This window comes from Diabrotica virgifera, chromosome 4, assembly GCF_917563875.1.
Source record: "Diabrotica virgifera virgifera chromosome 4, PGI_DIABVI_V3a".
Taxonomy (NCBI): Eukaryota; Metazoa; Arthropoda; class Insecta; order Coleoptera; family Chrysomelidae; genus Diabrotica; species Diabrotica virgifera.
Window position 1 is genome coordinate 40612098 of NC_065446.1, and position 12490 is coordinate 40624587.

A 12490-nucleotide genomic window follows, 5' to 3' on the forward strand; every position below is an offset into this window, starting at 1 on the left:
AAATCTCAACTTGCTTCAAATGTATTTTTTCGAAATTACACAATTTTTCTAAAAATATATTTGTGCACCAGCTTTCGTCTATTCGCTATGTGCAAGGACTTGGAGGGGATACGAGAAACGATCGTGCGTGAATAGCGAAGAAATTTTATAACTTTCTTAGCATATTACTTAAATAATTCATATTGTCAATTATTGAAATTGTCATATTGACAAATTTTATACTCACTGTCATTATGAAATCGGGCATTAATATTGCTCCACAATATTTAGTGCTGCCGCCAGGGGGGGTACAACGGTCTCCTTTATTCAGATGGACTTACCCAAGTTTTTTTTATGTATTTTGACCCGTAGAACTCGAATTTTTTAACAGTTGATCCGGATGTCGATAAGTTTGTTATAAACAAAGAACTTGAGGAATTACATAACAGCGATTTCTCGCAAAACATAACATTTTTTTGTACTTTTTGGGTCATTCTAAGCAAAAAATATTCTTAAAGTTTTTTCGTAGGATGCATAGTTTTCGAGATAAACGCGGTTGAACTTTAAAAAAATCGAAAAATTGCAATTTTGAACCCGAATAACTTTTGAATAAAAAATCAAATAGCAATTTTGCTTACCGCATTTGAAAGTTCAAGCCAAATTATGTCGGTTTGAGTTACTTGCATTGCTAAAAATTATTTTTTTTATTATCAAACAAAGCTATAAACAAATAGTGTTTCAATGCGTTTTAATGCATGCTACGTACAAATTGCCTGTTTGTTGGCGCGCCTATTCGTTCGATTTTATATGGGAGATGCATTGAAAATATCACTTAAACACCATGTGTTTATAGCTTTGTTGAACAATAAAAAATTAATTTTTAGGAATGCAAATAATCAAAACCGGTATAATTTGACTTGAGCTTTCAAATGCGGTGAGCAGAATTGCTATTTTATTTTTTAATCAAAAGTTATTCGGGTTCAAGAATTGCAATTTTTTGATTTTTTGACAGTTCAACCGCGTTTATCTCGAAAACTATGCATCCTACGAAAAAGCTTGTAAGAATATTTTTTGCTTAGAATGACCCAAAAAATACAAAAAAATGTTTTGTGTTGCGAAAAATAGCTGTTATATAATTCCTCAAGTTCTTTGTTAATAACAATCTTATCGACATCCGGATCAACTGTTACCCAAAAAAATTGTGTTCTACGGGTAAAAATACATAAAAAAAAACTTGGGTAAGTCCATCTTATTCATTATAAAAACGAAAACAAACACCACGTGTGAATTTTTGACAGATTTTTGCTTTGTTTGGAAACCCTTCCAGAGTAGCCAACATTGATTTGACGTCACGACTATCACAGTCCATTCCCAGTTGTTGCAAGACAACTATCAGTTTGTCATGGGTGACTCGGTCAAACAGGACCTGCAAACTGAATAATGCCGAAAACTCATTATTAAATTAAAATACTATTAAAATCATTACAGTATACAGTGCGTAAATCGTTTAGCTGGACATAGGGAACATACATTGTATATATTTAGATACGTAAATACATGCATTGTATTATATTAAGATAATTGTGGCAACTTCGCTCTCTCCTTGACAATAGAGTTGTTAGCATTCAGGGGCATTAACCTCAAAATTGACAATTAATTTCGGGTGACACAAACAAACGTCAAAACATGACATTGTAGTAGAACTATTTTTGACCTAATGGGAAAACTGTGTCTGTCTAATTTGGAAATTAATTTTTAAATAAAAGATATTTTAAAAATGAAAGTAAAATTATTAATCCATCAGTCATAATCTTTGTTTTTGATTTATTTATGGACTGCCTTGCATTCAAGATCACTCATTCTATTCGTTCTATCAGCTCTATTGCACCAGAAACTCGTACTCGAACAGAAGTTTCAACTGACACAGGTTAGCGCAGTTGCCACAATGATCTCAATGTATATTCCCTATGTTCAGCAGAACGATTTACATACTGTATAAACTTACGTGCATAGAAATCGACCCACCTAAAAATTTGGTCATTTTTGAAGTCTTGTATTTCCTAAACCTGTTGGCTGATTTAAGTGATTTTTTTAATATGTTATAGCCTTATTCTTTAACAATATCGCTGTGATAATATTATTGCTAAACAGGTAAGTGTTATTTTATACCGGGTGTAACAATGATAGTGTGTTTTTTCATCAAAGTTCGGAACACCCTGTGGAATATTCTAGCGTATATAAAATATTGAAATTAAAACTCAACGGTAGCCTTAGGCTTTCTTAATATTTTTCTTTTTGATTCATTCGCTTATGTTGGATAATAAAAAAGTTAGGTATTTTAACAACTAGCAACGTTCTTCATCAATACAGGGTGTTTCTAAATAAGTGCGACAAATTTTAAGGGGTAATTCTACATGAAAAAATAATGACCGTTAGGTTTATAATCATATGTTCGCAAATGCTTCGTTTCAGAAATACGGGATGTTGAATTTGTTTGTACAATCTGACGATTTATTTATTGTTCTAAAACCGCACGAGATATACAAATGAAATTGGGTAGGTTTTAATAGGTAATTATTGCGCATTTTTTGGCATACAGTTAAGAATTGTATATTCACCATTGGCGTGCATACGGGTAATATGACCCGTATGCACGCCAATGGTGAATATAAAATTCTTAATTGTATGTTAAATATGCGCAATAACTACCTCTTAAAACCCACCAAATTTAATTTGCATATCTCAACCGGTTTTAGAACAGTAAATAAATCGTCAGTTTGTAAAAAAAATTCAACATCCCGTATCTCGAAAACGAACCATTTGCGGACGTATGTTTATAAATGAAACGGTCATTATTTTTCATGCAGAATTTCCCCTTAAAGTTTGTCGCGCTTATTTTGAAACACCCTGTATTGATGAAGAACGTTGCTAGTTGTTAAAATATCTAACTTTTTTATTATCCAACATAAGCAAATGAATCAAAAAGCAAAATGTTAAGAAAGCCTAAAGCTACAGTTGAGTTTTAATTTCAATATTTTATATACGCTAGAACAGGGGTGGCGAACCTTTTTATATTAGAAGGCCAATTTTCATTTTACCATTTTTGAGAAGGCCGCATCCATATATATACGATTTAATTAAAGGGATTTATATGCAAAATTAAAATACATAATTTTCTTTGCAATTAAATAGTTTATTTTTTAAAATGACATACAATTAATAAATTCCAAAAAATTTGACATTTAATTTTACGATCCAGAAAATTGAATGGGATTTCTGTGGTTGTTTATTGGATGACAAAAAAGAAATATTTGGTTCAATTGACGTGGTACGTAATTTAAGTTGATCTTCCAAATGAACATCACTTATTTGACTTCTTAGGCGGGTTTTAATTTGAGTCATGTATGAAAATGTTGCCTCGCAACAATATGTACTTCCAAAACATGAAAGAATTCTTCGTGCGTGTTGTCTTAGACGAGAATAAATAACTGCAGTCTTCCATATTTCAATAGGATCTTTTTTTGAATCGAATTGTGATTTAAAGATATTATCTTCTCCTATCTCAAATAATTCCATTTGATATTCTTTGGGCGCTACGTCGATATCAACAAGGTGTGGTTCGAAAGTTAATTTAAGTGTGACAACAAGTTTTTCAAAATCTGAGAACCTTTTATTATATTCTTCAATTAATATATCCAGAACAGAAACATACTCCAAATTTTGAGGGGAATAATTTTGCTCCATCATAATTTCCGATAACTGTGGGAAATATTCTTTAGAAATTTCTAATCGACTTAGTACAGATTTAAAGAATAAAAGTTTTTTTCGAAAAGCTTGAATTTTTTGCCACATTTCGTATATATATTTAGTTTTTCCCTGCAAGTTTAAATTCAATTCATTTTGCTTCATTGTCATGTCACATAAAAAGGCAGCATTTCTACAAAATTCTTTATCTGATAAATCGTAATATTTCTTTTGTTCTTCAAAAAATTTAATTATTTGTTGACGCAGGGTGAATATTTTTAGCAAAACTTGTCCTCTTGATAGCCAACGTATTTTGCTATGATATGGTAAGTCTCCATTGAATGTGTCATTATCTGACATTATTATATCTCGAAATTGACGATGACGCATTGAACTTGATCGAATAAAATTTACAATACCAATAATTTGTATCAATAATTGTACAAAAATTGTATCAATAATTGTTCAACTGATAAAAATTTTTAAATTTTGCAATGATTACTAAAATTTAAAATTAATTGACCCGTATTTTACTACAGTACAATATAGAAAACTTGTTCGATGTTTGTAATATATATTATCTTACAACTTACCTTATTCAAAAAATAAACAACATTTAGTAAAGTTGATACAGTTATACACCGGCAATTTCGTTGCCTCGACGTTACTTGGCTGCGTTCCTTTATGCAACTGCGAGGATCGTTTTCATGGACGTATTAATAAAGATGGACTAGGCATGCTCTACTCTAGGCGCGGGGAAGGAATCGAGGTGATAGCAGATAGAATGTGACATTTCCTTCTTAGTCAGTGGCGTACCTTCCAATAATTAAACGGTATTTGAAACAATTTTTTTGTTTGAATAAATGATTACTAATGGTATTTTTAGTATCGTAAACATTTTTTTATCGTTTAGTATCGTAAAATTTTTATAATTTTTAATTTATGAAAAGGCCACAGCTTGGGCAAGAAAAGGCCACATGCGGCCTTAAGGCCGCACGTTCGCCACCCCTGCGCTAGAATATTCCACAGGGTGTTCCGAACTTTGAGGAAAAAACACACTATCATTGTTACACCCGGTATAAAAATAACACTTACCTGTTTAGCAATAATATTATTACAGCAATATTGTTGAAGAATAAGGCTATAACATATTAAAAAAATCACTTAAATCCGCCAATAGGTTTAGGAAACACGAGACTTCAAAAATGACCAAATTTTTAGGTGGGCCGATTTCTATGCACGTAAGTTTATATTTTACCACTTCCATTAATTTATGTCTATATTTTAGGTTCCATCGTTACGAGTGAAAGAAGACGTGGTTAGCTACGCAAAATTCAAGTGGCCCTTACTGTTTTCAAGATTCTACGAAGCTTATCGCAATTCAGGCCCCAACCTTCCTAAAAACGATGTTATTATTGCAGTCAATTGGACTGGAGTTTACGTTGTCGATGATCAGGAACAAGTTTTACTGGAACTTTCTTTTCCCGAAATCACGACAGTGTCAAGTCAAAAAACGAACAAAGTGTTTACTCAAACATTTAGTCTGAATACTGTTAGGGGAGAGGAGTTTACTTTCCAAAGTCCAAACGCAGAGGATATAAGGGATCTGGTTGTTTATTTCTTGGAAGGTAAGAAAAGTATAAATTACACAAGTTGACAAGCCTGAGGCCGAGAAAACATAGTATAACTACTTTTTCGAAGGTTTTTTGTGCGCTGAATACCAAGTTATCGAATTGGCTCAGTTTTATGAGATATCCTAACTTAACCTATACAACCACTATTCAAAATGCACTTTTTTCTACAACCACTATTCAAAGTGCACTTTTCTGCACGGTTTTATGTTAGCAAACTTGATATTTTCTCACAGTATAAGATATTTGACATTAGTGTGCAGAAAAGTGACGTTTCTGTGCCGCAAAATGACGTTTCTGTGCCGCAAAGTTCTTTTCTGCACAGTTGACTACCTCATTCTGAGTAACGTTATATTCTGTTTACAGCCGTGGTTAAACTTTAGACAAATATATAACCTATAAGACAATTATTATATTTAACTATAGCATAGAAACTAAATTATGGATGTTACAACTGTTTTATTTTACAATTTTATTCTTATTAAACATTTTATAATTATCAAATAACCAATAAGGATTTAGCAACCTGTGCAAGAGACGTCGAATGAAGTAGGTTTTGTGTAAATCCGTGACTGCATAAATATAATGTCAATAATGTGTAATAATTGTTTAAATTTAAACAAATTAAGGCAGTGCATTAATTTTTTAACTGATTTCTGTGTAATTTATTTAGGTATAAGGAATTTAAATTGATTAGTAGGTATTAATTAAATACAGTTTAAAATTTATCACATAGACCTATTATAATTAATTGTCGTTTGGAAATTGTGATTTTTATTTTTAGGAAAAACTGTGCTTGTAGAAAAAGTATAGTGTGAAACACGTGCAGAAAGATAATTTCTCACTCGTTTGAATTGCGGCACTCGCTTGCGCTCGTACCGCAACTTTTCAAACTCGTGAGAAATTAGTATCTTTCTGCACTTGTTGCACAATATACTATTCTGCGCAGTTTTATGTTAGCAAACTTGATATTTTCTCACATTATAAGATATATGACATTAGTGTGCAGAAAAGTGACATTATTGTGCCGGAAAGTTCTTTTCTGCACAGTATTCTACCTCATTCTGAGTAACGTTATATATTCTGTTTTCTGTTTACATCTGTGGTTAAAGTGTAGACAAATATATGGTAAGACAAGTGTTATACTTAATGATCGAATAGAAATTAAATTTTGGATGTTACAACTGTTTTATTTTACAATTTGATCCTTAATAAACATTTTATAATAATTATCAATTAACCAATATGGATTTAGCAACCTTAGCAAGATACGTCGAATGAAGTAGGTATGGAGGAACGTTACTCGTGACTGCATAAATATGTCAAATGTGATATTAATGTTGTTCCGAAGCTATTTTCTTGTGACATTTTTGCATTTAACTAATTTTGATGGGAAATAAGCCACAATTTTACTAAACAAATGATTTTATCAACGTTTCGATGCCCAAATCGGGTGTCGTTGTCAAAATACAAAAATATTAATTAATATTTTTATTTATTTTAAATGTGACATTATTTTGTAATAATTATTTAAAATAGTTTAAATTCAAACAAACTAAGACTGTGTAATCTGTTTAGGTATAACGAATTTAAATTCATTAGTATTAATTAAATACAGTTTACAATTTATGATTTATTATTATAATAGATCTTCGTTTGGAAATTGTGATTTCTATTTTTAGCAAAAACTGTGGTTGTAGAAAAAGTATAGTGTGTAACACGTACAGAAAGGTAATTTCTCACTCGTTTGAATTGCGGCACTCGCTTGCGTTCGTACCGCAACTTTTCAAACTCGTGAGAAATTAGTACCTTTCGGCACTTGTTGCACAATATACTATTTTGGCATAGACATACAGCGAAGAGTGCGGTAATAACCGACAATATAACACAAAAGATGGAAAACATAATACGTTGTAAAATAAAGAGATGAAACTATACTGAATTTAAATAAGACATGCAGTGCATGTACACAACGATTATAGTAGTTGTTAAAGGTGTTCAAAATGTATCTACTCGTTCCATATTAACAGTATATTATTAACATCACTATCACTTTTTCTGTTTTCTCGATTATTAGATTTTATTGTACAGTATATAAATTATTGTAATAACTGAATACATAGATGTTGTTCGAAGCTATTTTCTTGTGGCATTTTTGTAATTAATTATTTTTAATGGGAAATAAGCCACAATTTTACTAAAAATCAAAGATTTTTTTAACGTTTCGACGTCCAAATCGGATGCCGTTGTCAAAATACAAAAAATAATAATAAAACAAAAATGTTTATATATAATATATGAATACATAGAGACTGAAAAAATAAATTTATTAATAAAATGAATGAATAATTTACGCTATTATACAAGTAACTCCAATGTAAAACTATTCCCCCAGTGCGACAGAGAAAAATGTTTGTATTTAGATTTAGAATAGACATCTCTTTCTAATCGGTGGCAGTGGGAAAGTCACGTGGTCGATAAACCCAATGTCAATGGATATACCCCACCGATTAGAAAGAGATGTCTACCCTAACTACAAACATTTTTCTCTGTCGCACTGGGGGAACAGTTTTAGATTGCTGCGCGCAGTCTAGGTATTATATGTCTATGGTTTTTGTACATTTTTGAGGTTATGTAAACCCGTTCATTTCTTCTATCCTAAAATAATACGAATAACATCTTAAAGTATAATTATTTCTCTTTCAAATGCGGTTGAGGGGTGATTTGTAGGGGTTGATGGGCCTAGAGATATCGGTAAGCACATTTACTGTATGTAATTTTATTTTGATAAATGATACATTAAGCAATTAATCTTACAGTCCAAGCAATGAAGCTTAAAATAGGACAAAACCTCGCAATTTTTACAGAATGGATCGATTGGCTTGAAAATTTGAAAATAAGTAGTGAATAGTCCAAGGATCAAAATCTATATGATGCCGAAAGGCGCTTTTACCATGGGGGTGGTTGCCAGCCCATCTCGGGGGTGGAAATTTTTATTATATTTTGACCGCAAAAGTTGGTAAAAACGTTAATTCTAAGCGAAAAACATTCTATACATTTTTTTGATAAAATTAATAGTTTTCGATTTATTCGCTATCGAAAGTGTTAGTTTTATATCGAAAAAATCAATGTTTTTAATATGTTTTCTGCTAATAACTCCAAAAGTTTTCGTTTTATCAAAACAACTTTACTTAACAGAAATGTACCTTTTGAAAAAATAAACAAAACCGTTTTTTTTTTATTTTCTTTAAGACCGATAGTAATCGAGCTGTACTTGATTATATGTTAGCCCTTCTTCGTCAAATGCTAAATATTGTAGTTTCAAAGTCAAAAGACCGGAAAACTATGCATTTGTCGAGGATAACTTGTTCAAACTAATTTAAAGCATTTAATAATATCTATCTCCAGAAATAAAAAAAAGTTTCTAGCTCAAAAATTAAGTGACTTATAATGAAAAGAATCCTAGTCCCTATTTTTTTTCAGCGAAAAAGTGATCGGAAGCAACCTCCTAATCACCACCCTAATTAAAACTAGTCATTGACCTTATTTAATCTTCTTTATTTATGTATTATTAATAGGTTCTAGAAGTTTGACCGGCTTAGAATGATTAGTTTTAAAAAAAATGGAGTTAAAACGAATAACGAATTTTTGTAATTTGGAAAAAAATGGAATTTTCTTCAGAATAGAAAGATTAGCAAATATAGCAGAAATACGAAAAAAGGTTTAAATATGAAATTGTAGCTTATTTAATTCTCAAGAACCTGGTTTGCAAAAAATTTTTCTACGGCAAAAATTGAGTGAGCTATTGACAATTAAAACTTGTAATAACATGCAAAAACCACCTTTACCGACCCTTTCAAAGTTACCTCTTTTTGCGATTGAGGACTTCAAAAAGATTTAATATTAATAGGCTTATAGATCTTGTAAAAACCTACAAAATTATTATTTACCAAACTTTTTAAGATAAAAAAATAAAAAAGTTACGGTTAAAAAATCAATATATTTTTTTGAAAAAAAAAAAATGGAGAAATCCAATTGTAAGCATAATAATGTAAGTTAGCGGTGTTTTTAGTCATTGGCCTTATTCATTCTTCTTTATTTATGTATTATTAATAGATTTTAGAAGTTTGACTGGCTCAGAATGATTAGTTTTTAAAAAACTGGAGTTACAAGCGAATAACGAATTTTTGTAGTTTGGTAAAAATATTAGCATCAGAGATACGAAAAAATGTTTAAAAATATGAAATTGTAGGTGATTTAATTCACAAGAACGTGGTTTGAAAAAATTTTTCTACGGCAAAAATTGAGTGAATCGTAAATGAGTATATCGAAAAACATTGATTTTTTCGATATAAAACCAACACTTTCGATAGCGAATAAATTGAAAACTATTAATTTTATCAAAAAATGTGTAGAACATTTTTTGCTTAGAATAAACATTTTTATCAACTTTTGCGGTCAAAATATAATAAAAATTTCCACCCCCGAGATGGGCTGGCAACCACCCCCATGGTAAAAGCGCCTTTCAGCATCACACAGATTTTGATCCTTGGACTATTCACTACTTATTCTTAAATTTTCAAGCAAATCGATCCATTCTGTAAAAATTGCGAGGTGAAAAGCTTCGGTTCCTGGACTATTAGGGATTTCAGAGTTGGGTGGGTGTTCCTGTTTGTGGATTGAGAGGGATGGTTTCTAGAAATTGGTTGAGTTTGGAGTATGTAGGTTTGAGATTTTTGGATTTGAGGTTATTTGATTTGGGTTGTCAGGTTTTGAGGTTGCTGAAATAAAGTCTTATGAGTTTGGGATTTCTGAATTTATATTTTCTGTTCTACTAGGCATCTCAACAAAAAAAGAAATAAATTGCGATCTCGGCGAAAAAGGAAGATGTCTGAATAAACTTAACGTCATAAGGATTAAGGTTTATCCTTAAAGATGCTTAAAAGTTTGAGAGAAAAATCATAGAGTTATATATTAGCATAGAGAGAGTGTCATTCATAGCGAAGTGACGACACCATCTTTTTTATTTGGATTAGTGCTGTTTCACTCTTACGCATAGTAATTTTGCTACAGTTGTCCTCCTCTTCCGTGCCTATATTCACACTGAATGTCATCATAGATTTTCGATACAATGTGTTAGAAAGAGATGCAGCAAACCAGTCCATGAGATCTTGTCGTCAGGAAGCGCGGAAGGTAGGCTCCCTCTATGTTAATATATACCCCTATGAGAAAAATTATATTACGAAGCTTACATAACCTCAGAGAAAGCCAAAAAACGCTAATTTTGCAGTTTTAGGTTAGGATGTCTCATAAATCCAGTGATGTGGGATGTGGGAGGGAGGGGATGTGACATGAGGTGAAGTAGATGGGATCGCTTTCAGAGACTAAAATGGGAACTCAATATGGCTGAACAACTCTTTGGTAGTATATTCTGTTCTATATAAAGTATATAATTATAAAATCATATTATATTATATAAATATATACATAATTAATAATTTTAATAATTAATTAATAACATATTTTCCATGTATAACAAATAAAACCTGCCCGCCGCTATATTGTGCTTCCCAGAAGTGTCAAATCAAGTGGTCCCATTTAGTAAATACAAAAGCATTGTTTATGTCATATCCCCTCCCTCCCACATCACTGCATAAATCAGAGCCCATTCGGCAGTTTTATGCTCAGATTCCGATTCAGCGTACAAAAGCCTTCTAAAAAGTACATTCTGATCTCTGGGTCCGAATATTGGTCAAATTTTGTCTGCCTCTGATTATGTCTATTGAGAAATTCACACCGAGAATTCGGTACGGCTAAGATAGGCCAATACATTTCTAATGGGGAATAAACGCACAGGGTTGTCGGTCTTCACCAGTTGTTGATTTCTCTCTCAAGAGCATCGCACAGGAACTGTGGCAACACTGAATGCGCATTCCTATCTTAACCGTACTACAATCCCAGTGAGAATTTCACGTTAGTTGATTTTATATAATAAATAAATACCTATGTATGTTCTTTTTTTTGCAGGATTGAAAAAGCGATCAAAATTTGTGATAGCTTTGCAAGATTACAAGGCCCCAGGAGAAGGGTCCAGTTTTCTGACATTTATGAAAGGTGATCTGATAATTTTGGAAGAAGATAGCACTGGTGAGACCGTTTTAAACTCCGGATGGTGCGTAGGAAGGTGCGAGAGAACGCAAGAAAAGGGTGACTTTCCAGCAGAGACTGTTTATGTTCTGCCGTGCATGTCCAAGCCCCCTGCCGATATTTTGCAGCTGTTTTCAGTTGAGGGTAAGTTTTTAATAAGTATTAAATATAATAGTAGAAATCATATTAATCATACTGTGTGAGTAATCAAATATGTACGTACGAAGTCAAAAGAAATAAAGTACATACCTATATTATTAAAATCCATTGCTAATATGATATTTATGTAAAATTTGAATTCGAAGTTATAACGATATGAATTAATAAATAGCACAAATATAATAATATAGGTAAAGATACAAATGTAAATAATTAGAAAACAAATGCATATCTTTTGTGTATTAAAAAATATTAAAGAGCTATTCTAAGTGGCCTAGGTAGGATCTTTCAAAGATACGCAAATTTGTCTTTGGTGCCGTATTATGTGGATTAAATTCCCAGTACAAAATCAAAAATTATTCCCGACGTCCTCTGAGATGCCTTCATAGGCGTAACCAGGGGGGGGTTTGGGGGTTATAACCCCCCCCCCCCATTGGGATGGACTTTGAGCTCTATACGCTTAACACCATACCCCTCAGAGACCTTCCAGTAGTTGTAACCCCCCTTAGGATCATCCTGGTTACGCCTATGGATGCCTTGGAAACCTGTATCAGCTTGTACACCCTGTATACCCTGTTTTTAAACTAGGAGGAGTAAACTCAAAAGACAGATTCACACCCAATAATGCCACTAGAAAAATCACCAAATACATCTTCTTTTTTGGTTGATCATGTCGGCTTTCGAAAGTAATTCATAAATATTATATTATACTAATACGTCGCTAAAGAGTTCTAAAAAAAACTCTTTTTTTATATAAAAGCAGACTAAAAATCTAAAAATTAAAGGAATAACACAGAAAACGCAAAAAATCGTCGATATAACTTACTTAT

At 31.9% G+C, this 12490-nt stretch overlaps 1 protein-coding gene across 1 annotated transcript in view; it reads left to right on the plus strand.

The window, feature by feature from the left end:
* The window catches only part of LOC114325514 (myosin-VIIa), a 314282-nt gene that overhangs the window by 208795 nt on the left and 92997 nt on the right, over positions 1 to 12490 (plus strand). The window contains exons 16-17 of the mRNA XM_028273590.2: positions 5012 to 5351; positions 11382 to 11645. Coding sequence (XP_028129391.1) covers positions 5012 to 5351; positions 11382 to 11645 — 604 coding nt within the window. The remainder of the gene's footprint in view (positions 1 to 5011; positions 5352 to 11381; positions 11646 to 12490) is intronic.